This window comes from Agaricus bisporus (assembly GCF_000300575.1).
Source record: "Agaricus bisporus var. bisporus H97 unplaced genomic scaffold AGABI2scaffold_5, whole genome shotgun sequence".
Classification (NCBI taxonomy): Eukaryota; Fungi; Basidiomycota; class Agaricomycetes; order Agaricales; family Agaricaceae; genus Agaricus; species Agaricus bisporus.
Genome location: NW_006267368.1, coordinates 617,666 through 642,173, shown reverse-complemented (window position 1 = coordinate 642,173; position 24,508 = coordinate 617,666). Strand labels below are relative to the sequence as shown.

The 24,508-nt window shown below is 47.3% G+C and overlaps 8 protein-coding genes across 8 annotated transcripts; 3 read left to right on the top strand and 5 right to left on the bottom strand.

Moving 5' to 3' along the window:
- Positions 1 to 192: 192 nt before the first annotated feature.
- Positions 193 to 1,708, bottom strand: AGABI2DRAFT_192462 (hypothetical protein). Its single transcript, XM_006460814.1, has 2 exons — positions 1,436 to 1,708; positions 193 to 1,386 (listed from the first exon to the last, which is right to left on the bottom strand). Exon 2 carries the CDS (start codon positions 1,304 to 1,306, stop codon positions 290 to 292), a length of 1,017 nt encoding a protein of 338 aa, XP_006460877.1. The 5' UTR covers positions 1,307 to 1,386; positions 1,436 to 1,708; the 3' UTR covers positions 193 to 289.
- Positions 1,709 to 2,157: 449 nt separating this feature from the next.
- On the top strand, positions 2,158 to 6,311 carry AGABI2DRAFT_150706 (hypothetical protein; the record flags this gene model as incomplete). The annotated part of the gene is made up of 19 exons (XM_006460813.1): positions 2,158 to 2,253; positions 2,302 to 2,517; positions 2,567 to 2,650; positions 2,706 to 2,820; positions 2,874 to 3,221; positions 3,249 to 3,463; positions 3,620 to 3,755; positions 3,806 to 3,904; positions 3,952 to 4,103; positions 4,160 to 4,369; positions 4,424 to 4,609; positions 4,667 to 4,869; positions 4,919 to 5,054; positions 5,110 to 5,192; positions 5,250 to 5,354; positions 5,412 to 5,505; positions 5,563 to 5,841; positions 6,059 to 6,150; positions 6,224 to 6,311. The coding sequence occupies 19 exons, from the start codon at positions 2,158 to 2,160 to the stop codon at positions 6,309 to 6,311; spliced, it is 2,937 nt and encodes a 978-aa protein (XP_006460876.1).
- A 671-nt stretch (positions 6,312 to 6,982) lies between these two features.
- On the bottom strand, positions 6,983 to 10,391 carry AGABI2DRAFT_221147 (hypothetical protein; the record flags this gene model as incomplete). The annotated part of the gene is made up of 8 exons (XM_006460812.1): positions 6,983 to 7,372; positions 7,427 to 8,235; positions 8,303 to 8,501; positions 8,559 to 8,741; positions 8,794 to 9,789; positions 9,839 to 9,987; positions 10,036 to 10,155; positions 10,208 to 10,391. The coding sequence occupies 8 exons, from the start codon at positions 10,389 to 10,391 to the stop codon at positions 7,043 to 7,045; spliced, it is 2,970 nt and encodes a 989-aa protein (XP_006460875.1). The 3' UTR covers positions 6,983 to 7,042.
- A 23-nt stretch (positions 10,392 to 10,414) lies between these two features.
- Positions 10,415 to 11,853, bottom strand: AGABI2DRAFT_192460 (hypothetical protein). The gene is made up of 7 exons (XM_006460811.1): positions 11,796 to 11,853; positions 11,627 to 11,745; positions 11,414 to 11,573; positions 11,242 to 11,355; positions 11,053 to 11,191; positions 10,838 to 11,006; positions 10,415 to 10,784 (listed from the first exon to the last, which is right to left on the bottom strand). The coding sequence occupies exons 1-7, from the start codon at positions 11,815 to 11,817 to the stop codon at positions 10,509 to 10,511; spliced, it is 999 nt and encodes a 332-aa protein (XP_006460874.1). The 5' UTR covers positions 11,818 to 11,853; the 3' UTR covers positions 10,415 to 10,508.
- A 66-nt stretch (positions 11,854 to 11,919) lies between these two features.
- On the top strand, positions 11,920 to 13,950 carry AGABI2DRAFT_185212 (hypothetical protein; the record flags this gene model as incomplete). The annotated part of the gene is made up of 9 exons (XM_006460810.1): positions 11,920 to 11,933; positions 11,982 to 12,279; positions 12,333 to 12,452; positions 12,516 to 12,780; positions 12,832 to 12,894; positions 12,948 to 13,087; positions 13,146 to 13,257; positions 13,314 to 13,432; positions 13,489 to 13,950. 9 exons carry the CDS (start codon positions 11,920 to 11,922, stop codon positions 13,906 to 13,908), a joined length of 1,551 nt encoding a protein of 516 aa, XP_006460873.1. The 3' UTR covers positions 13,909 to 13,950.
- A 1,524-nt stretch (positions 13,951 to 15,474) lies between these two features.
- On the top strand, positions 15,475 to 18,987 carry AGABI2DRAFT_192459 (hypothetical protein). The gene is made up of 12 exons (XM_006460809.1): positions 15,475 to 15,812; positions 15,869 to 16,245; positions 16,297 to 16,372; positions 16,424 to 16,465; positions 16,519 to 16,707; positions 16,773 to 17,362; positions 17,416 to 17,569; positions 17,627 to 17,891; positions 17,943 to 18,171; positions 18,228 to 18,374; positions 18,432 to 18,663; positions 18,739 to 18,987. The coding sequence occupies exons 1-8, from the start codon at positions 15,480 to 15,482 to the stop codon at positions 17,741 to 17,743; spliced, it is 1,878 nt and encodes a 625-aa protein (XP_006460872.1). The 5' UTR covers positions 15,475 to 15,479; the 3' UTR covers positions 17,744 to 17,891; positions 17,943 to 18,171; positions 18,228 to 18,374; positions 18,432 to 18,663; positions 18,739 to 18,987.
- Positions 18,988 to 19,495: 508 nt separating this feature from the next.
- AGABI2DRAFT_68805 (hypothetical protein) lies at positions 19,496 to 21,765 on the bottom strand (the record flags this gene model as incomplete). Its single annotated transcript, XM_006460808.1, has 13 exons — positions 19,496 to 19,901; positions 19,953 to 19,988; positions 20,043 to 20,107; positions 20,158 to 20,372; positions 20,429 to 20,449; positions 20,503 to 20,538; positions 20,588 to 20,667; positions 20,721 to 20,800; positions 20,853 to 21,042; positions 21,091 to 21,188; positions 21,245 to 21,422; positions 21,477 to 21,512; positions 21,560 to 21,765. 13 exons carry the CDS (start codon positions 21,763 to 21,765, stop codon positions 19,496 to 19,498), a joined length of 1,647 nt encoding a protein of 548 aa, XP_006460871.1.
- A 1,022-nt stretch (positions 21,766 to 22,787) lies between these two features.
- Positions 22,788 to 23,061, bottom strand: AGABI2DRAFT_192458 (hypothetical protein). Its single transcript, XM_006460807.1, has one exon. The coding sequence runs from the start codon at positions 23,033 to 23,035 to the stop codon at positions 22,823 to 22,825; it is 213 nt and encodes a 70-aa protein (XP_006460870.1). The 5' UTR covers positions 23,036 to 23,061; the 3' UTR covers positions 22,788 to 22,822.
- Between the last annotated feature and the right edge of the window lie 1,447 nt (positions 23,062 to 24,508).

The window sequence follows — 24,508 nt, the reverse complement described above, 5'->3', positions numbered from 1 at the left end:
ACCTGAACAACTGAGTTTATTTATGTCAACCCGTACGCAGATGTCCGGGAAATCCTGCTCGCTGATCACTTTTCAGGCTTTCAAGCTGAAAAGAAGAGGCAAGGACCGCCTATGACAGTGCCTAAGCTCACCACAGGCTGACCAGCACTATGAGCCATTCCAAGGTATCGAGTCACTTATTCTAATGACGATGGCAGAAAAACCCGGATGATGGTCAACCACCGTGAGGTCATTAGCCTATATTACACATACGTGTTTGATACGAGAAGCCTGTAGTAGCCATACGAATCTAGTTGTCTCTGCGCCTTCTACTAGAGTCTCTTGAGCGATCTCTTTCATAATCTCTCCGCCGACCCTTTTCACGTTTGGCATCATCCCGAGAATGGCGCCCTCCCTCTCCTTCCTCTCTGTATTTTTCCTTGCCTCTGTCTCTCTCCTTGTCCCTCTCTGACTCTTCTCCCCTCCTCCGGTCCCTGTCCCTATATCCCTCTCCACCCCTTTCCCGCTCTTTATCCCTTTCACGTTTACGTTCGTAGTCCTTATCTCTGTAGCGACCACTTCGGTCACTATCTCCATCCCTTGATGGTGAGTTTCGTCTTGAAACGCGGTACGGAGACAATGAGCGGTCTCTTCCTGATCCAGGCGTCTCTTCGCGCTCCCGTTCTTTCTTGATTACAGGAACATACTTCCTCTCCGGACGGCCAGGCTTTTTCTTCTTGCTGCCATCGTCGAATACTTCCATCTCTTTAGCTCCAATGCCTAGAAGCGCGGGACGTGCAGATGGGACGTAAGGCTCGATGAGACCCTTTCCATCCTTTGAAGCTGCAGTACCCTCTTTCCAACCCATACCACGCAACATTGCGGCTCCAAATTGTTCCACGGGGACACGAGCGTAGTCGTCGAGGCTAGCAACATCAGGAAGCTCTTCCATATCCTGTTTGTACGCATCACCTTCGGAGACCGGTGTCGGAATGACATCAATTGTATGACCATCCACCCCGTTTGCTTCAGCTAAAAGCGCTCGGCGCGCGAGTTCGTCATCGGATAGCTTCACTTCTTCCATCTTTACTTCTTCCATCTTTATTTCCGTAGCGACCTCCTCAACTTTAATGATCTCCGAGGTCTCCACTTGGGTCACCCTAGGTACTTGAAGGCCTGAAAGGACGGCGCCACTGCCTATGACATCTCGTGTTCCAAGTCCACCGACGGAACCATCCGCCCCAGTCTCAGCCTTGGCTGAATTTGGTACATATTGTCGAGCACTCCGTCGTTTACGTGCCAGCTCCCTCCAATCCTTATTCTTCATAGTGGGTATTACTAATGGCTCGTCGTTTTTCTTCTTCCTATTTCCATGCAACCTAAAGAGCGAAGAGTCGCCCAGTTGGACTTCTGTGAGTTGAGATGACTGTAATCAAGCTGGAAAGGAGTGACACACCGCTGAACGCCAAACTTGTCGAAACCGGTGACTAGCTCATCCTGAATCTCGTCGTCTTCATCACTGGAGTCATAATATCCGTTGGTATGAGGGGACTCGTTGCGTGCAAGAGGACTGTTGGGTGCCGCAGAATCCGATGAAAGAGCAAGGTGTCGAGGAAGATTTGGGACTTTGAAAGAGGAGCTGTCAGACTCTGGACCAGAAGAAGCTGCGCGAGAGAGTGGTGATGGTCTACGGACAGTAAAGGAAACTTTCTGGGAGACCGACATGGAGGTACCTCGACAAGCCAAACGGGTCCGCCACTTGCAGGTCCTAACAGGATTATGTAATCAGTGACTCATCAACGAGGTTCCCAATGATCAGAATAGATATGCTGGAGGATAGCAGCGACCTGGGTGAAGGTTTCGAGCACAATCATTCCGAGGTATGAACTTTATTTAAGAGAGACTGGAATGAAAACAAGTGGAAATGGGGCCAATCGGAAGTGAAACCGGTAGGCGCCTATACAGGGTGAAAAACCTTGGGCAGATGAAGACTAGGAACATTCTGATGTTTTGGGGTGGAAGCAGCGGGAATGCAGAAAGCGTGAAGAGACATTCTGGACCCGCGATGATAACGTCGGGAGTGTGAGAGGATTGATCGACTTTTCGCATACAATGGAGACGGTTAGAAGAGTGGCTATATGCACTGCACACGTGAATCTGCAGTTCTGACTTTGGACCATGCCCAGAAGAGCCCGCATCCATTTCTCGTCGCTGCGTTCATCCCTCGTTAATCTACCCATCTCCATCTACGGTCCTCTCCTAGAGCGGGGTGTTGTACGTCCTCTCGCTTCCGAAATTTCATGTCTGTATTAAATAGCATAGAGACCGCAACATCTCGCAGTTCACTTAAAATCCGTTTCTAATGGGCACGGCGAAGCAAAGAATAAGGTCGAGGCCTATGTCGGCTGGACCGGGATGGCTTCTGCTTCCTCTCTGGCATATTTCAACGCGTCACAATCCGCTGGAGATGATAGTTTCGAGACGATAGAAATAGATCCACAATATGCACAAGGTCTTGGTTTCTCTGAAGGTGACCTCGTAAGTCTTTACTTTTCACTTCCTCTCTTCATCCACTTGACGTGCTCAGATTGAACTAGGTTTAATCCATGACATGCGATATGCTACCACGGTGGAGGCAGAGCCCCTTACTTCAGATGACTGGGAGATCATTGTAAGATTGACAAGACCTCTCTATGCAACCTCGTCACCAAAAACCGGCTTTCTAGGACATACATGCATCACATGTGGAATCAAAGCTACTTTCCCATGTGAGAGTTGCCAAAGTCGGCCAGGAGATAGATGTCTGGGTTATGGCGAGGACGAGAATCAGGCTACGAGTTGGTGCGTATTTCTGAGAACTACATTTATCTCGGAAAGTTGAGACGATGATCCAGTCAATATCGACCCACCCGCTAAGGGAGATGCCCTTCTACTTACGACAAACACTGAAGTTATAGTTGCTTCGAAGCCACATGGACAATCGTCGTTTTCCGATTCTATACCTCAAGGCCATGCGAACGGCCGGGAGCTTCCTACGACAGAAAAGGCTGTTGTAAAGCCAACTACCAAAATCGAAGGCAAAACGGACCATTTGAGAGTGCTCCCTTCACGCTTCTCGAACGTTCCTCCCACATATTCTGGACCTGAGCTCGTTGCGTTTGTATCGCCCTGGACATTTGACACACTTTTTGATGCAGGGAGGGAAAAGGGAGATGGGGACAAATGCCTTTGTTATGCAGCTCGCTTCAAACGACTACTGCCTCTTGCAGATCCTACTGTCGATGCCAACTCCGCCAAACCGGAGGAAAACCCAAATCCGCGTGTTTTGAAAGCAGGATCGACTGAAAAAGGGCAAGAATCTGATCAGGCAAATTCCACGGATCCTGTGGGCTCTGGACAGGTGTACATCGGTTGTTTACCCGATGTTATTGACGGGCACATAGTGTTTGTAGCACTGAGTGAAGGTGTGACAGAGTGGGATGTGGTCAGGCATGTTTGCCATGATTTTTTGATAGTGCATGGCTGATCGTTTCCTCTAGACTTACTGTTCAACCTGAATATTCTCCCATTTCCGTTCAGAAATCGAGTGATAGAAAACCAAGCCCACCGTGAGTCGCGACTTTCCTGCAGCAACACATAGCGCTCACGCCTGGGCTCTACCAGGGCAATATACCCGACAAATTTTCTAGCTGGCGTAGATGTCATCTTGGAGCAATGCAATAGGTACTGTATGCGACAATTCATCTTGCATTCACAACAACAATTCGTACATGGAGGTCAGTGTATGCACCCTATTCAGACGGGCTGAATGCTGACCTTTTCGTAGTTTCTTCACTACTCATCATTGGACGCTCTGGTGCAGGTAAAACTTCCATTGCCAAGTCGATAGCCAAAACGTTGCAAGAAGACTCTCGGACACATGCCTGTAAGCTAGTAACATGAGATGCCTAAGTTGACTAATGAGCCATATAGACATACACTACGTGGATGTGTCTAAGCATACGGAAGGCGCTGTCAGAGCCATTAAGACTCTGTTTCAATACTGGTTTGATAATGCCGCATGGCATAGACCATCAGTCATTGTACTCGATAATCTAGACGCGCTCTTGGCGGTAGAGGTTGAGGTGCGTATTGACGGGACACATGATCGAGTGTTTGTACTAAATTGCCTATGGTATAGCATGCCGATTCGTTTCGCTCGCGGCAACTCACCGAAGTCTTCCTTTCAATATACTCTTCCGCGGCTCGGACTGCCGCTGTAAACTGCCGCGGCATTATAATGATTGCTACAGCAGTCTCAACCGCGGCTCTCCACCCACTACTTAATACCACCCACCTGTTCAAGGAGGTGGTGCACATAAAGCCACCTAACAAGGATGCGCGCAAAGAAGTTAGTCCGAGACGTCACCCTTTCTACCTATTGCATTTCTAAAGAATCCTCCAGATACTCTCGCGAGTTGTACAAAATACCCTAGAATCGGCGAGGGATATCATAATTGACCCAGAAAACCCTGTCAACTTCACTGCGATAGCGACTCAGACCGAAGGTTACTCTGCACTTGATCTTCAGGATCTCGTTGCTAGAGGTATTCACCAAGTAGCAATGCGAGTCGTGCAGGGCGATCCTCCGGTAAGATCTATCCCAATGACTTTCGGTCGGCTGACTAGCTGACACGCTCCTGAGCAGAAACTGACCGCTGCGGATTTCACTGCTGCCCAAGTTGACTTTGTACCTTTGTCATTAAGGGACGTCAAGTTAGAGACATCGGGTGTTGCATGGTCAGATGTCGGTGGTCTCTACGAGACGAAACAAGTGTTGAGGGAGACATTGGAGTGGCCGACCAAGTATGCGCCAATTTTCGCACAGTCACCGCTGAGATTACGTTCGGGGTACGTCGTGCGTCTTTTTGCTTTCATATGCTGACTCTGTATGCAATAGCTTGCTGCTGTATGGTTATCCAGGATGTGGAAAGACACTTCTGGCATCCGCCGTGGCTAAGGAGTGTGGCTTGAATTTCATAAGTGTAAAAGGTCCAGAAATTCTGAATAAATATATCGGTGCTAGTGAGAAATCTGTGAGTGACGCCAACCTTTCGAATTGTATTCACTTGACATCGTTTATCATATCAGGTTCGGGATTTATTTGAACGAGCTAGCGCTGCGAAACCTTGTGTATTGTTCTTCGACGAATTCGATTCAATCGCTCCTAAGAGGCTAGTATTCATACCTCCATATCACCTCCCATAGGCTGAGGTAACTTATTTTTGCAGAGGACATGATAGCACGGGTGTGACGGATCGTGTGGTGAATCAGTTACTAACTCAAATGGACGGTGCAGAAGGATTAGATGGCGTTTATGTCCTCGCAGCTACGAGGTATATACCATGATTACATTCTGTTCAAAGCAGCATATATTCACGGATTCCTCGCAGTCGGCCAGACCTCATCGATTCTGCTCTACTCCGTCCCGGACGTCTTGACAAATCGCTACTTTGTGACATGCCAACTAAAGACGAACGCAAAGACGTAAGGTTCCGTTACTCCCCTCACCATAATACATTTATCAACGTATCTTATAACTAGATTTTCTTTGCCGTCTCTCAAAACCTCAGATTGTCATCAACAGTCGATCTTGATAATTTGGCAGATCGAACGGAGGGTTATTCGGGTGCAGATTTACAAGCTTTACTGTACAATGCGCATTTAGAGGTTGTGCATGAGAGTATTGCTTCGTTATCTCCATCGGATAAACCGTCGACTAGGGATGATGAAACGCCCATAGACTTTGTCGTACTCGGAGACAAGAGAAAAGGGAAGGATAATGTGATGAGCAGGGCTGAACAAGTGGCTTTGCAGAGAAGAGTTAGTTGATTCCACGTTACATCTTTTTAATACTCATTTTCGTCGTTATCTGCTTATTTCTCTTCAGTTACGGCGGATCGTCAATAACCATAAAAACTCGAGTCGAGGAGGAACTCTTTCCGACTCTTCGTCAATGAAAGGAGACCAATCCGAGTCAAAGCCCAAGGTCCATCTCTCTCTCTTTCTAACTCCTTGTATTAAAACACAATATCTACAGCAACACGAAATCCATCAAAAACATATTGACAAGGTATTCGAATCCACAAGACCCTCCGTCCCACCTGAAGAACACCGAAGACTCAAACGAATGTAAGCAGTAAAATATATCTCATTCTGTCTCTCCGACACTTCAGATGACTCAACGAACGTCTTTTCAACGCAGATACAATGCATTTGTTGCTGACAGAAGTGGCGAGTTGCCTGTACCATCCGAGTCGGGAGGAATTGGAAGTCGTGTATCTCTAGGATAATATATCGATAGAGGCAGCTGATCTGGTACTTACGAAAAGAATGATATCCGCACCCGTATAGATCGGTTTCCTCAACCAATTTGAATCAGTTTGAATACGAAGAAGAAAAACAATCCGCCAAATTGAGCCTTCAGAAACGCACTGCGTCATTTTATTATATTATTTTTATGGCAACAGGAATCCACAATCCGCAACCCTGGGGGATTTACGCCAATGGAAGTGTTGTGCAGAACATGGAAGTACGTAGATACCTCCATAAAGAATACGCCCGCCAGCAGAGAAAAAGTAAAGAAAAGCGAAAATAAGGGTAATATTATGGTAATAGTACTAGTAAACGGATCGAAAGCGACCAGGAGAAGCATCCGTCCACCATGTAATGTTTAAAGGAAAGAAAAAATGCGGGTACGGGGAAGGGGACATGATGAACAGAATTATGAATGAATATAATGAATGTTGGATTTCCAAAAGAGAAAGATCCCCGAGAAAGTATGGATTGCAAAAATGAAGGGGAATTGAAAAATTACGCATCGTCAATGTAGTCGTTGCAACAAAATCGGACGAATGGTATCAACGGGAAAAAAAGAACGCCATCGAGAAAGTGAAAAATGCAATTGTGTGAGATAGGAGGGTAAGATGTCGAAAACGAATAAGGTATCATCATATCATTATCCAAAAAGAAAAGGAAAGATGGGTGATGCCAGCGTCAATTAAGTAGGAGGTTGTGGGGAACGTTATAGCTTCATCAAACCCTTCATAGCATTGGCAATCGCGAAACTCGACTTCGCCATCGTCTGCCTAGATTCCTTTGTCAACTCCGCCAGCGCCTGTACTTCACTTAAATTATTGGCATGTTCGCTCAGTTCATTCAACAACTCCTGTCCCTGCTGCGCTGATGCGGGAGGAATATTATCCTTGCATACAGCAACAATGCTTGACACAATCGTAATTATTTGCGTTATGTTTTCGTATAGAACGGAAGTGGATGGTGTTGGATTGCGCACGCCTGAGAGTACACTCTGGATGGCAAAGACGATTGATTCAGTTTGGGCGTCCAAATAGGGCTAAAAATCAAGTCATCGTCAGTATGACGCAGGAAAAGGACAGCGTGAGCCTACTTTGAGCTCAGACCATGCATCCTCCGGGTTCTCACCAATTCCGGAGTCGTCACTCGCACCCTCTTGTCCACCCGCCCGTCTATCAAAAATTGGTGGAGGCGAGCTAGTCTGCTCTGAACTACTCTGATCCGAAGTTGGTCTCTTCATTCCCTTGCCAATACTACCCGAAGGTAAAGACGTCGGTGAGTCCATAAATCTTCCTCCACCTCGACTGGACGAAGACATAACGCTGCCCTTTCTCGCATGTCCTCCCGAACTCGAAGTTCTAATCTCGTCAACCGCGCGGATCGGAGCGAAACTCGACGGTGATGGAGAGTGATTGCCCAATGCCACCGGAGTATAAGAATATTGTTCTTGCTCGGCTCTTGTAGCTTTACGAACCAAGACAGTCTTCACAATCTCCGTTACACACATCGACGCATGACTAGCGGCGGCGTCCAGTAACGACACAGGTGCCATTCCGGAACTGGTGGCATGAGTTTTGGATGCTGCAACTAGATTGCTTAGTGTAGCCTCGGCACGTTCGCGCAGGGCTCGCAGAGCTTCAATGTCAACATCAGCACGTTCACGTGCAGGTCGACGTTCAAAGTTCCGAGTATCATCAATGATATTTGTCACAGCATTGACAACTGTTTTCATAGGGCCCAAAACACGCGTTGGTGCACTACTCCGACCAGCGACAAGTAGACTGTCGATCGCGGAAACGAACGCAGTAACATGAATGTCGAGGATTCCGCCTTCGGGGGCAACGGGCAATTGATCATCGATACGTTCAATTTTGATGCCTTGGGAATACAGCTGTGATGTTGCTGAGAGCAAAGTTAGCCAGTCATCTATATTGTAGCTGCTGGCGCATGAAGATGAATAGATAGATACCTTTGACGCTCCGAAGTTCAGTTTTAGCTTGTTCATATTTCCGCTTGTAATCCTTGAGCTGGGAGTCAAGATCTCGGATGACGTTGAGATCATTTTCTTTTGCTGTCATTAACTCATCATTGCGCCTTGAAAGGTCGCCAAACTCCACGACCAAGCCCTCGATGTCAGATTTCAATTGTTCAACGGCCTCTCTATCAGACTTTGATAAGGTGCTAGTTAGTGGGATTCAAATCAATCGGGTGATACTGATACGCACATGTGTCTGGAAGTCCTCCTTGTCTCGCTCCAGTTCCTCAACCCTTGCTCTCAAGATCCGCAGCTCATCCGACTCGTCTTGCATCCTTCTCGATTCTCTGTCTTTTTCTCTTTGTCTTGTCTCCTTGAGTTCTTCCAACTCTTTCTGCAACGACATGACAATATTTGTTTGGTCTTGCAACCGCTAATGACTTGATTAGCTCCCTATAAACACAAAGATAGCCTCAAGGACTTACCCAAAGCACATTTTCTAGTTCCTCCGTCTTCGAACGTAGCTTTTCTTCTCCCTCGTTGTTCCGTCGTTCACTCATGGTATGAACACCTTCAAGTTCCTTTGTCAGGTTTGCGAGCTGGTTTTGCATCGTTGCAATTTTGAACTCATAGTCTCGCCTGAGCTTTTCCTGATCCTCTGATGCGCCACCTCTGCCTACCACTGTTCTGGATCCCGGACCGCCTCGATCTGAGTTCATAGATGTGCGTCCATAATACTCCTCACCTCCACTCTTCCCTCCCGTATTCACCCCATCATCATCATCTTCGACATTTCTCAACCGAGCAGCCAGGCCTCCTAGACCAGCAGGAGGGCTCTGGGGGCTCCTAGGACTGGGATATTCGCTCGCGCTATCTTGATCTCCATCCGTGTTTCCGCTCATATCCCTGAAATGCTCTGTACTCCTCTCGTCCATAGTCGTACTGCTGCTCTCTCTCTTGTCCTGGCCATAGGGTATCTTGATATCCTCCTCCTCGATGGTACTCTTGGCCGGAATTATCATTCCGCTCATGGCGGTAGTACTTGGTGCTGCATTTATTGTTCCAGTGCTATCACTAGCTCCACTAGAACTAGCTGGTACGCTGGGCCGACGGGCATAATCATTAGTGCGATCACGATCTTCTGAGCGACGTGCCGCGTCTTGCGAGGGTTTGCGTCGCGTTGACGAGGATGATGTGAAACCATCCTCGGACATACGAGTAGTAAATGAATCGTCCTGTCTCCTGTGGTTGTCTTCGCTACGCCGGGGTACTGGATAGTCTTCACTCGGTCTCCGTCTATCCACGGATGGCTTACGGCTGGATATGCTTCCACCATAACCACTCTCCGCATATCTATCGGCCGATGCACGACCTGACATGCGCGAAGTAGGTTGGGAACGCGGGGGAGAGGTTGACGTGGGGTATCCTGGTGCGGGATAATCCTCGTGATTGGACGATGAAGAGATTGCACCACCAGAGGGCTACATAAGAGTCAACTTGGTTACAACAGGAAATAGCTAGCATACGCACGTCCTCTTTGAACTCTGGATATCGACGAGCGAGTTCATAATATACATCACTGGATAAGTCCTCAAAGCGGGAGGTAGGCAGGGTGGCTAGCTTTTGTCTGGCTTGATTGCGTTTAGGATGGAATTCCTCCTTGACCGGCAGGAAGGGGACTACAGTCTGATGAGAGACAGTGCGGTTGCATGAGAAACGAGACTGACCTTCATCGTCCTTTTGCCTGCGGACCAGCTCATCATATACGTCTGTGGACAATTCGTGGAACTGCTGGATGGTAAGGCGGGTGAGTTTCTGGCGCGCTGTTGACCGAGCATTGGGGGGCGCTGTTGGAGGTCAAGAGTCAGGGTCCGATCGCTGTTTGGACACGAAACGTACCTTTAGCGAGGTAATCTGCGAGATAGCGATTGAGCTCGTCCCAGTGGACCCTGGATACGGAGCGATAGTCGATGGGGAGCGCTGGGGCGTCCTTGCGGGCTCTGTACGAGTCTGAACGGTAGGTAGATATGCCGGAGAACGTGGTGGGCGTCGGGGACGGTGCGCGGGATGGCTGGCGCTTCATGGTACGGGTGGTAAAGGCTTAAGCACACCATCGACTTGGTTTTGTTGTAGAAATCAAAACACGCTGCAGTCGCATTCCACAGAAAACATGTGCAAACATCATTATTCTATTATTAGCTCACTGCCCCTTCCGCTCCCTCTCTGCCTTGCGTAATGCTCGGCGCCGGATGTCCTGATGCAGCCGGTGCGTGTACCCGATAAACACACCGGGCAGCCCAACCACCGTCATCAGCCAGTCCAGCAGCGCATGCGACCAGTAGGGCGTAGAAGTGTCAGGGCGCCCGCTGAACCCAGCGCCGCATGCCAGCCCAATCTTGCCCAACACAGATCTAACGTATCCCCTCGGCATCGGCACAAGGGCACTCGCCTTGCGGATCTTTGACAGCTTCGAGACCTGCAATTGCGCATAAGTATGCAGCAACCACGCACAAGGTGCACTACACTTACCACAAAGTACGTGTTGACGTGCTCGACCACAATGTTGTCTTTCCGCACCTCCTCGGCGAGGGCACTCGTAAACGTAGCGAGGAACGCCTTGGTACCCGAATAGGTGGCCAACATGGGTGATGGCACCGCCCCGGCGAATGATCCAATATTCAAAATCAAACCTCGTTTCCTATCCGATTGTCAGCCTTGCCTTTCTTCCAGAACAATCCACGCACCTCTGGACCATTCCTGGAAGGACCGCATACGTGACCTGAACTGTAGCCTTGACATTGATAGTTACAATATCTGTAACCTCGTCCAGGGGTGTGTCGACAAGGTAGGCTGGCATGGCATGCGACTTGCCGACATTGTTGACTGCACCACAGTCAGCAGCTGTGTGAGCACCAACGGAGCGCATTACTCACCAAGTACACCAACGTCAAGATTTTGTAGCGTTTCCGCAAATACTGCATATTCTCGAGTATCGGCCTTTACAAAATCAATGACGTGAATTTGAGTTTTGACATTGAATTTGGTCTCTGTGGGGCGTAGTTAGCTACCCGCGAGCCACACTTGACCGTAAAGAAAAAAACATACGAATCTCTTGAGCAGTCGAGTTCAACAAGTCAACGTTACGCGCAACGAGGAGTACATTGAATCCAGCTTGGGCAAGTTGAAACGCAAATTCCTTCCCCAGACCATCCGTACACCCGGTCACTACTGCCCATGCACCTTTTTTCGCGCCAAATTTGGACAACTTGAGGGAGGCTAATCAAATACCCGATCATGGAAACATGGCTATACACGTACGCTTTTGCCTGGAAGAACAAATGTCTGCAACAAAACAGACAATGTTTGGTACAGCAGGCGCAAGACAGACAAAGCGCCAAGCGCTAACAGCACCAAAGATGGGTATTGCCAATGGTGGGCTGCTCTCTTTCAACACAGCTGCAATCAATCTGTAAATTATGCGACTCACCAAGATAGAGTGCGTAGTCCATGGCTGAGGTGGCAAACGCTGGGCTATTTTCGCGTCTTGCAAGAATTCAATTCAAACGCCGATCAGATTCCCACCCATATAGTACTCATCCAGTGCGATAACCATGGATATCGAACAGTACGTCCTTCTTCATGCAACCCGCAGAAATACTCACACATCCCATAGATTCAGAAAGGCAGGATACAATGCCATAGATCGCATATGTGACTACTACTATAACCTCCAATCGATGCCCGTCAAGTCTTCTGTCTCTCCGGGATACCTCGCTCAACATATCCCCACAAGCCCACCAGAACAAGGCGAACCATGGCAACAGATACTCGACGATTACACCGAACACATCATACCTGGTCTCACTCATTGGCAACATCCTTCATTCTATGGATATTTTCCCACTGCGTGCAGCTTTCCAAGTATGCTGGCTGAACTCTTGGCAAGCAGCACTCCCAATCCTGGGTTTAACGTGCGTCATCCCTCCTTTTGGATGATTCAGATTTTAAAGTATGGGATCTATAGTGGTCATGTAGTCCGGCATGTACAGAACTTGAAGCACTCATGATGGATTGGGCAGCCGATCTCCTGGGTTTACACAAAGAATTTTTCAACTCCTCGAATAAAGGTGGTGGAGTGATTCAAGTATGTTGTTGCTTAAATCTTATCTCTTATTCACCATACTCACTTCGTTGTTTAACATTACAGACAACCGCATCTGACTCGGCTTTAGTAGCCATTGTCGCGGCTCGTTCACGATATCAACGTCTTCATCCCGATGTCCCATTCAAGGATTTAATTATTTATACCACGACTCAAACTCATTCACTTGGTCTCAAAGCTGGTCTCATCCTTGGCATAGGTGTTCGCGCTATTGAAGTCGATGCTCACGATAAATATGCACTACGTGGTTCCACGTTGAGGAAGGCATTAGAAGAAGATGCAGCTGATGGAAAACACCCATTTATATTAAGTGAATACCTTATCACTCTCCCGATTCATACACTGACATACTTCTTCCAAGTTGCTACACTCGGTACTACCTCGTCAGGCGCATCCGATAATATGCCGGAAATCAGAAACATTGGCGGGTGTCACCCCTTGCGTCAAACTCCCTCTGGTTGACAACTGTACACGTAGCCAAAGATTATCCTTCTCTTTGGATTCATGTCGACGCTGCTTGGGCAGGCGTCGTTTTCTCCTGTCCGGAATACCGCGATAAATTATATCATACAGATATCAACGAAATGGCTACGTCATTTTGTACCAATTTCCACAAAGTACGTATCCGATTGAGTTCAAGTTTGCATCCTTTCGATCTCAATTCATGCATACAAGTGGGGTCTAGTAAACTTTGATTGCTCGGCATTTTGGGTACGCGATCGGTCGTTGTTGACGGAAGCTTTAGATATTACTCCTCCTTTTTTGAGAACCAAGGAAGGCGATTCTGGTACGATTGCAACCTGCAATGAATTTTTTTTCTTTGATCTGAGAATCATTTCGTAGGACAAGTTGTTGACTATCGTAATTGGCATCTCGCTCTCGGTCGGAGATTCCGGTCTCTCAAGATGTGGTTTGTCTTCCGAACTTACGGGGTTGATGGTTTCCAGGGTTATATCAGACGTGTATGTTCTCTTCTTTTCCCTCTGAAAAGAAATTGGATTCATTATTTTATTCCCAGTGCATTGGCTTGAATACTTTATTCCAGGAAAAGATTAACGAAACGTCATCTCTTCTGGAACTCGTAACAGCACCTTCACTTTCATTGAGTGTCGTTCGCATCTCACCAGCTGCATTGTCGCCGTCGTCGTCACCTTCCAACTCGACCGACCTAATAACACAAGATTTCATGAATACCCTCAATCAAACCTTTTATTCTCGATTGTCAGCGCGAAACGATATCTTTCTGACACAAACAATCCTTAATGGCGCTTTCTGTATACGATTTTCTATCGGAGCTGAACTTACAACCGAAGACGATATTTGCCGGGCTGTTGATACTCTTATCGAGGAAGCCAAGAATGTTGTTGAGGAGCTCAGAGTCAAGAATGATAAGACGGAGCAGAGTATAGCAAATGGATCCGTTAGTGCCGGGGCTTAGAGAATATCTATCGATATCTAAGGCAAATGGGATAGTACGATCATAGAGAAGCGAGTGAAGGGAATTTACTAGTCTGTCGAAGTAAAAATACGGACGATGCACCTCCGGGTACAACCTCCAAAGTGTTATATTAGAAAATTTAAAATCCAAAACCTCTATCTCTAGAGTTCAAGGTGTTCTCGCCGCCTTTCCATGATTATCGGCAGTTCGGTGTTATGCAGGTTGAAAATCCATACTACTGAACCAAGTCTTCGGTTCATTTAGAAGAACGAGGTGATGTTGACATAATGAGCTTTAGAGGGCTAATCAGGGAAGCAGCTTAAGCCGTTATATCCTCTACATGAAACTTAAATGCGACGCCTCGTGTTGTAGACCAAAATGACATCTGTCAAAAAAGCTGTTCAGCCCTTGGAAGGACCAAAACGTTGTTTACTACTCTAGAAACCTTCGCAAGGCTTGAAGGTTCCACGTTGCACCTCTCACCCTGTTAAATTTGAAATGGATGCTACTCGCATCACCAAGGTTAACGCGAATCGATAGGTAATGAATGTATCATGCACTCTTAGACCGTGTAGTTGGAAGTTCTGAGAATCGAAGTTGCGTGAATGAGGTGAATAACCCTCATGTCTTGTTTTCAGGGCAGAACTCGCTGAGAACTCGTTAATTACATCTACTAGCAAGAACTTGTATATTGCTGAATTTTTGTAAAGATTGTGGTCATCCTGGCGGTAGAAGTCGAGTCCAGCACTTCGCCTGAAGAACGACGCGACAAATCACGGGATGCTGGATTTGAGTCACGTGCAACTGGATTGCGCCATGAGCACGCCATCGACAATGTCAAGTAGATAAAGCTGGCTTGCTGAACAGCTTGAAATCTTTTCCCTCAAGACTTCCATCTCACTTTCATGTTGCCTACTTCCTCTTCCTCCATGATACTCATGATACTAGCCTTTCGACGAGCTGTTCATTCCTGAAGCTACCCCTTGCCTCATGTACCCATTTGGTAATCCGCCGTTTTCAGTGGACTTGTGCCTCTATGCCTCTACCTCTTTACCTCTCGAAGACGTTCATAATTGGCTTTCCGCGGCCTTTGCTCTACAAATGGGCGCGCTCTCCCTCGTTCGAAGTTGACACCCTCGAATGCCAAGGTCGTAGCCCGGTACCCGATCAAGTTCCGCACGCCCCTTCGCTCCAGAACTCGTGTCTCGCAAATAGTGCCACTTGGCTCATTATGATTCGCTCGGACCTTTTCCGCCTTATCGTAATGTTTTCCCGACCTGGAGCCGCCTTTTGACAAACATGTCGCTACTGGTTCGTTGGACGCCCTTGAATACACCGGCTGTCTTCCTAATAGCCGTCAACGGGACTCTGGCTAGGGGTCGGAATCTGTTGTATCATCTGCGGCCTTGATTAAACTTGGATACTAATTTGTTATGAATGGATTTCCGACTGATGGAATGGAAGGGTTGCTTTAACTTAGGAGCTTGTACGTCTTAAGCTACTTGGTCAAATAATAAAACTTTTCCTATAAAAACCCTTGTTTTGCGTGTTATTGTTAGTTGTCATCGCGTATGAATCCCTTCAGCTCTTCCTCATCTTCCTCGTCCTCTACTCCCAACTCTGGCTGCTTGACGCCCAGCTCGAGGGCAACCTCTCCGTCCTCTGAGAAGGAGGGGTCCACTCTGTCCCCTTCAACTTACGTCTACACTGCCCATGCTAGTCCAGAGTTCTTGACTGCTGTCTTTGACAAGCACGTCGACTCGGAGATAGAGCACGTTCTAGGAGTTATCTTCGATAATGAAGGTACTCTGTCTGTCGATGATGGCCATTGGCACCAGGAAGAATTGGCAGGAGACACCTATTACACCACATCGTTCCCTCTTACCGCTGATATCCTGTCTGACGTAGGTCCCCGGTCCCCTGAGATCCGTCCAATTGTGATACTAAAGCGTCCCCTCAGGCTTCCGTATACATCCCGGCCACTAAGCCTTCGCAAGCAAGCCACCTCTTGACCATCAACTTGGCCTCTCTTCGATCCATAGTTGCTCTGCCTTTCGACTCGGGCAAATCCACTTTATACATCGTTGAACGTCCATCTTTTACTTTCCCACCGCTTTCCAAGACCCCTTGCTTCCAAGTGCCGGCTCATCTGGCCACCGTATCAAGCTGTAAAGAACAGCAGCGCCTTCAAGGCAATATTCCAACGTTGGAAGAATGGGACAGACTCTGGGCCGCGTGGGATATGGTGACTTTGCAAATGATCCCGTCTTATATGTTGCACCAGAAGCCCATTGACCTGAGGCACAAGTGTCTTTTCTACATTGGCCATATCCCGACGTGAGTTCTTTTTTTCACAGTAGCATAAATTTCATAGCTGACGTCGGGCAGTTTCTTGGACATGCTTTTGCACAAGTCGATCGGTGGAGGACCCAGCGAGCCAGCATATTTCTGGAAAATATTCGAGGTACTATCCACTTGTTCACCATTCGGTTACGGATGTCTAATCTACATACAGAGGGGCATTGACCCGCACGTTGATGATCCCGACCATTGTCATGTGAGCACCCTCTTTATGTTCCTCATGCATTCAATTGAATGATGCCCCGCTAGAACCATTCTGAGGTTCCTGAGAAAGATGAAGACTGGCCCACCATTGAGACTATCATAACTTTCCGCGACAATGTCCGGCGACGCCTAAAGAACCTCTATGGCGATCTCGAAACCGGAAAACGAGTGCTTACCCGCAATATTGCACGCACGCTTGTCATGACCTACGAACATGAAGGATGGCATATCGAGGTTAGTTGAGCCGTTCGTTCTATCCATATAAGACTTTGTATCCTAATCGAGTTTACTTTTTTCAGACTCTGCTTTATATGTTGCTGCAACGAGCAGGTTCTGGTACTCGACCACCTTACGGATTCACGCAACCAGCTTGGAGTGTCCTCTCGTCTCAGTGGTCACATATTCCCCTTCCAGAAACTCCAAAGGTTACTCTTGGCCCATGTAACGTTGTTCTAGGCCACAACGACTCGGAAGCTCTCGACAAATTGCCCTCCCATGAGCATGATGTACATGATCATGTCTTTGGCTGGGACAATGAATCCCCAGCACGTACAGTTCACGTCAAACAATTTAAAGCTGAATGGCGACCAATTACAAACGGTGAATTTAAAGAATTTATGGAAGAGAAGGGACAGGAAGCCATTGCCATGCCCAAGAGCTGGGTTGAAGAAGATGGTGAAATCAAAGTACGAACGATGTTTGGCCCGGTCCCCCTGGCATATGCGACGTCATGGCCTGTCCTCACCTCCTATGATGATCTTTCATACTATGCGAAATGCAAAGGTGGTCGGCTACCAACTGAGCCAGAACTCCGATTATTCTTGGATACATATGATGTCGGATTTGAAGGAGGCGCTAATGTCGGCTTCAGGCACTGGCATCCTACCCCGTACGTGTATCTAGATCACTTCTCGCACTCAGTCCCACTGACCGGTATGACAGTGCAACTGCGGGTCATGCTAATGGTGGGAAAGGATCCAACGGTGGCATTTGGGAGTGGACGTCGACTATGCTTGATACACACGAAGAGCTTGCGCCGACAGACCTTTTTACTGGTTACTCAACAGACTTCTTCGACAGCAAACATCAAGTCGTGGTACGTGGCTGTCTTTGCATTTTACTTCTGGGCCCTTTTTAATGTCGATTCTACCAGCTTGGTGCTTCTTATGCCACAATCCCCAGACTTGCGGGTCGTCGAACCGTTCGAAACTTCTATCAACATAACTACCCATACCCGTGGGTCGGCGCCCGAGTGATTTACGACTTATGATACCTTCGATATTATTCCGTGTATATGTATTAAATTTATGGTGAATCTAATCGTAGAAGTGTTTCAGTCGGTATCAAGTAAGAGCCGCCACATGCCAAAGAGGACATTGGCTAAAAATCCAATCACCAGACCCATTTGCATACGACGTCTGGGAAAGGATAAGAATTTTTTCCCAACAAGCCATAGTGGCTGCACTCACGAGAATACGACATTGCTTATTGGATCGGCTTCGGTGCCGTCCTCCCAGAAGACAGGGGGTTTTACGGCCCTCATAAAAAAGAAGGGGATTATAGGGAAGAAAAACCCAATCATGGTGCCCTGTAGCACGCCCGAGCTAGTGGATGAAGATGATTGTGAAAGGACAGCACTTCCTGCACTGTCCATGGAGTCTATCCATTGCTCCTCTAATGCTCGGTAATGCTCGTCATCTATGGTACCAAATCAGCCGAAAATACTGGTGACATATGGACAAAAAGAGGCATACACTCCTCCTCCGTTTCGAAATCCATATCTAAATAGTTTGAATTCGACTGGCTATGGAATTGCCGTCGTATATTAGTTATATCGGACTCCGAGAAACCTGCAACGGCCAGCCTGTCGAATCCTCGTGCTGGTTTAAGTTGCGATTCCTTTAAGAAATGAATTACCAATCTAACGATAAGTTATACGCCATGTAAGAGACATACCTGTTCCTTCTCATCTTCACCCGCTTCATTTTTCTCCGACTTAGGACCAACAGAGCAATGTATCCATGTCGTTGCTGTTTTGTCTGGTATTTCTGTAGTTTCTATGTTCGCTCGTTGTTGCTTCTCTTCTAATGATACCAGCCAGGCGTATAAAAAGGTTCCGTCTGTTAATAACCTGCCGGACTGAATGAGTCGCAACCGCCTATTCTCAAGCTCAGGACGAGCCTCGCGAATCTGCATGAATCGAGAGTTAGTCATGAAAGTCACAACTGACCCGAGGGCTGGGTTTCCAAAAAAATCGGTAAGAACCTTTCGCTTTACATCTCTTACAAAATCCTCCTTCTCTACAGTGACTGTGAGGTCAGGAAAACCCTCAGTAAATCGGACCACCAGATCGCGTGATAGATGATCATCCTCGGCAGGCAGGGCCTTTGGAAGTGCGCTGGTACTTCTGTTATTTTCGAGGGTTTCAACCGCACGTTGCTTTCCCTTTGCTTTATCACTGAGTGGATATGATGACATGCGTTTGCGTTGACACAGTGGGATGAGGTGGTTATATAATTAAGAGCAGACGCTGTTATTACCTAACGCTTATTTGTCATCACTGTAGTCACCAGATGTTCTCTGTTCTTGCCCCCCAGGTCCTAGGTGTTGTACAACGTATGGGACTATCTCAAAACGATCCGACTACAGAATAATTCTCTCGCCTGCCGTCGTTGAGACTCAAATGTCACGATAGCACACGATCAAAGGGTATTGAAATTTCTAACTGCGTTGAATACTGTAGTCTTGGAATTCATGGAGCAGCAGGAGAAGCCGTTGCAATCCCAGATGCACTGATGAAGATCTCATGCGTCTTCAGGATGTCTAATGGTATGACCCGTTATTGCAGGTAGACAAATTACAACGTCGTTCGATCGCTGACGACAGTTGAGATAAGCAGTAAATAACATGAATACATCTTTCCATTATCACATTAGAGTACCCGTAGAGAAATTGTTATACAAGCATGCCGCTTTGAATTAGATCAGTACAAGGCCTTTGTCCAGGGGTAGAAAATGATGACTTACACGATGCTAGCAGTTTGGAGGGTGGATATAAAACCACATACCATGGCTGATAAGGCGACACTGGCAATGACTTTTCCCCGAGAAGGAGCAAGCGCGCCAAGCACACCTATCTGGATACCGAGAGACCCGAGGTTGGCGAAGCCACAAAGACAGTATGAAGCAATAGTGAAAGCGCGAGGGCTTAATGGTGAAGGTCCATTTGTGATCGCCTGAAGATCAAGATAAGCAGCAAACTCATTCGCGATGAGTTTCTTAGCCAAGAGCTGAGCGACACGAAGTATCTCTGCGCGAGGTACACCGCACAAGAAAGCAACAGGATAGAAGACATAACCGAGGACGAGCTCCAAAGTGAGATGATGGATACCGAAACCTCGTCCAATCCATGTCAAAAGACCGTTGATCCTAATGGCAAAAATTAGGTGCAACCTAAAGTAGAAGGGAGAATGTACTTACGTTGCTACCAACGACAGCACAGTCAATACATTGGTCCTTGATACACATTCTTTTCAGTTTCAATTATTGTCACCACAGGGAGACTCTTACAAGATCTGACCAGCGACTATAAGGCCAAATACAGCGCCCAAGCTAAACGCATGGAGTGCATTTGCCTTCATAGAAATCAGTCATGATACGGTGAATCTGGGCTGAATATGCTAACCGGTTGTTCGCTCCCTGAGTCACCACGGTCGACAACAACACGCCCACGAGTCACAGGTTCCTCTAGCTCCGGGTAGCGCATCTTACTGATGGCCATTGATGCAGGAATACTCATCACCGACGATGTAACCAAATTTTGTGGAGGAACACCCAGTGAAATATACGCAGTCATTACGGAACCAGCAATGGTGGAGAAACCGGAAGTCATGGACAAGTCTAAAAGCGTGCTTCAATGGATATGTTACGCTATCATAGAAGATGTTATGACTGACGAATTTCAGACGCAGTCATCACTTTTCCAACGAGTAAGACGGACGATGTACAGCAGTGTATGATATTCACTTACGATCAACATAAGGCTTGACAAGGCAAGCGGACTCCCCTGAATCTTCGTCAATCGAAGCGACTCGCAACTAGTATTTCAGACTGACCTTGTCCGATCCAGGGGGAAGCAGCAGCCACAACAGCTTCCGCGCCGGAGACTCCCATGATTTTGAAGAAGAACCAAGCACTTGAAGATGTTTAAGAAGGTGCTAACACCGTAAAAATTGAATATATACGCACAAATGTCGGATGATCCATTGCATAACACCCAGATAGTACATCATTTGAACGAAAGCGACAAAGAAGATGATGGCAGATAGCTAGGAAATCGTTAACGCCACTGGTGTCAACGAGGGGAAATCCACTGCATACTGTATTCACAAAAAACCAATGTTTCGTGATGACTTCGGGATCGAAGAAAAAACCGGCACCAGCAAGGGCTTGATCTAAGAAATCAGCAGCGAGGGCTGCTATCCATCGGAAGATGGAGAAGCCAGCACCCGATTTCAGCACAAAGAGTGCAATAGCCTGCTGAAGGAAGAGGCCCACAATGACCGTGGGCCTTCATAAACGTCAACATTTGCTCTATCGGGTAAAGGGGTCGACAAACCAAGGGATGTGACTCCTGTGCCTGGAAGTAAGCCAAAATCCGCACTGAAAGACGAAAAGGCCGAGGACTGAAATGGCACGGTCGCCATATTTTGTATTCTAAGGTAGAAATATTCAGTGGAGGGGAACATGGTTAACTATGGCTGAGAGCTTACGTCCTGAAGAGGGAAGCCAAAGGCAGAGCCGAAGACGATAGCAATCAAGCAAAACCACCCAAGTCCGAGGCGTGTCCGATAGGAGAGTTTGAAAAACGGGCGTTCCACTGCGGGTCCCCATATCGCGCTCACAGGTTTGGTGACAACGGAGTTAGGAATGAAGCGGAATGCGATAATGCTAAGGATTAGGAGCGTTTTAGAGCGATAAGGATAAAAGATAAGCAAGCCTCACATAATGAATGCCCATGCCCACAGTGTTTGAACAATCCTATCATGATGAGAAAAACGAGAAAAAAAAGAATGGTGAAAACATACCACCGATGTCGTGTAGCCGGCAACACCGTCGCACTTATCCACCAACCAAGGATTGCGGCTGCAATGCCACCCAGTATATACGGCCTGAATCTTGCATAGAAATTTGAAGTCTTGTTCCCTTCAGGCGTCGGAAATTTAGCAAGTGCTTCGGGATCGTCGGCGTCCTTCTTCTCGTACGATGAAGAGGAGGAGGTAACATGTTGCATTACCTCCACCTTCTGATCATCATCGTTCACGACGAGAGGCCCTGTGGTCGTCATACTTGTCGGGCAGAGCCAAGGGGGTGGAGATGGCTAGTAATGATGGAGGTGGAGACGGCCACAGAAAACGAAGGAAGAGCCGGGTTCTGTCATTTACCCCAAGATAATTTAAAAGCTTTTTGCACCATGTGGACCATCAATTTCCATCAAAGCCTGACTGATAAGTTGCATAGTTGCCGCCCGGAGAAAGAAGTGTGCAGCCGATGAGAAAGGAGTAAGGAACCTCTTATGGACACTGCATATGTCACACGACAGGCAACAAATGGACATCTTTATTTAATTTTCACATGGGTGGTGCTAGGACCCCGGATAATCCCTACACATCTCATTCGGACAATGTCTGGCGGATTCAAACATGTAGTGCCAAAATCCATCCATCGCTCATCGCCATAGTGCAATGGTAAGCAGTCGTGCGGCCTGATTCATAAACCCGGGGTATACCTAAGTTCTTATTCTTTTTTAGAGTTCGATACGTACAATTTTTGTTTAGTGGTCAATCTTCTGTTCAATGCATATGCTCTGTGCTTGCACAAGAAGGGTCCTGTAATTCTTGAAACACGCATGCCAGCTTGGCCGTCTGTCTGTCAACTTGCCAGAATGTCCCGTGAAATTTTACATGCTTGACAGTCCCAATCTATATAAAACCACACTGATGAACGCAAGGATTCAGCAGGCAAGCCCTCCAGAAGGGAAATTGCCAAGCTTGAACGTAATAAATTCAACGGAATGTCCCTTGACAGCATCATCATCACCCACCATCTTGAGTGCTACAGGTGGATAAACATCCTCATCCCACTGATCCACGACTTTGAAGCTTATTAACGTCACTGGATGAGTTCGATTCATTCTCGGATTTCTCGACACTTGGCCAAGACCAACGTGGTGGACTTCCAAGTTCAAACCGGGTCGTCTCGACCTTGTTCTCAAAATGTTCATTACCCGTTCGCCCTTTTTCCCGCCTACGCAATCGAAAGCAATACCACCGGTCTTATGACAAATTCCTCTACTCACTCTTCCCTGCGGATATGAATTTCAAATTCACCATCACCTCACAGCATGAGCGAAGTAGCGTCAAGCGGCTGACTTTCTGGCGATTTGTGGCTACAAAGCGCCTCTTGTCACTATTCTCCAGCTGAAGGCTCCTCCGGACTTGGTGATATATATCCACTGTCAGTATGCCGATAACCGGAGGGACGGAAGATGATTGACGGGTCATGTCCGGTGACCTTTCTTGGTTGTGTTTGGATAACGTATCTTCGGGCAATCACCATGCTGCGATATCATATCCTTTCATTATGCGCCGCCCAAATAAATAACCGAAACGGCGACAGAAGCTCCAAGGGCCCATTGTGATGTCTCGGAAGAAGATATCGAGACGGGGCGTGGTCAATGAGATCTATCCGGCCTGTGCCTCTCACAGATTAGTGCCAGTAAGTGCCACTACTAGGTACATACCACTGTATACTAGAAATTGTTCTATTTTTATAAAGTCTAAAAAAGGTCAGAATTTCGAGTAAGCCTTGTAACCTTGGAAAGGTATACTCGTTGTCACAATCCGTTGGTATCATTTCCTGGTTAAAGGGCTGGCCAACTTTGTTTCCCTTATAGTCTGAAAGTCGTCCGTTGGATTTATCCGCGGGCTTGACTATGCTAAACATCTCTCATTGATTTAACTGTAGAGCTGGATCACTGGCAAAGGGCATTAATGAATTTCTTCTTGACCAGACCCTGAATGCCTAACGAGGTGTACTGTCGTACACACCAGAGATACACCCCCTGCAGTTCCCCAGGGCCCCATCGCCAGCCAGGCACGGAACTTCGCTGCAGATCCAGTATCTGATACACATTTATCACATGACACAACGGCGGTGGGATAAGGTACAGTGGGATAAGGTAGGATAGGGTGGGATAGGGTGGGATAAGGTGGGATCCGATCTTTGGACAAATACTTGATAGGATTGTAACGGGACCTCTGGTGGGCCCTGGTGGGCCGTGATTTCGACTTGATCTGCTCCGCATTACCAGGTTGGGACAAACGTCGGAAAACAATCGCCGAACGCTGGATCCAGTCCAAACAGATATTACAGGAAAAGGGGGCGGGACAGTTCGGGCAGAAAAATATATCACCAGGAGGTTCCAAAGAGTCGCTGAATATTGGCATGCGACGTTTTTATCTATAGGGATAACCCGAGTCCCAAAATCACTTTAGAAGGGAGGTGCACAACGTTGCCAGACCGCGTGGAAGCGACGATGTCACCCAAATGACACAGTTGCTAGAATATGAATTTTTAATAAAAACTCAATCATGTAAAACGTCAAAAATGTCTGGGGGTTATTAAACCTTCCAAGATTTCGAGTCTTCATCCACGTATGGTATGAGATAATGCACGTACAGTAGCCGCATGATTGTTGTTATTGAATTTGTCAAGATTGTTGTCAACTTGAACTTGTGGACAGGATCAGCTCCTTAAAGTCTTGATTTTTGACGTTGGAGCAGTTGCAGGCCGCAGTTTGGCCGCACTGAAGGCGTGGTATTTTTCCTTCTGGGCCCTGTCTGTCAGTTCCTGAGGCGTAGCCTGGAGACAGAAGGGGGGACTTCCGACAGTCTTGTTATCGGCGAAATGCAATTTCCTCACCTCACCGCTGGTCACATGTCACATCAGACCATGTTACCGGAAATAGATGAGAC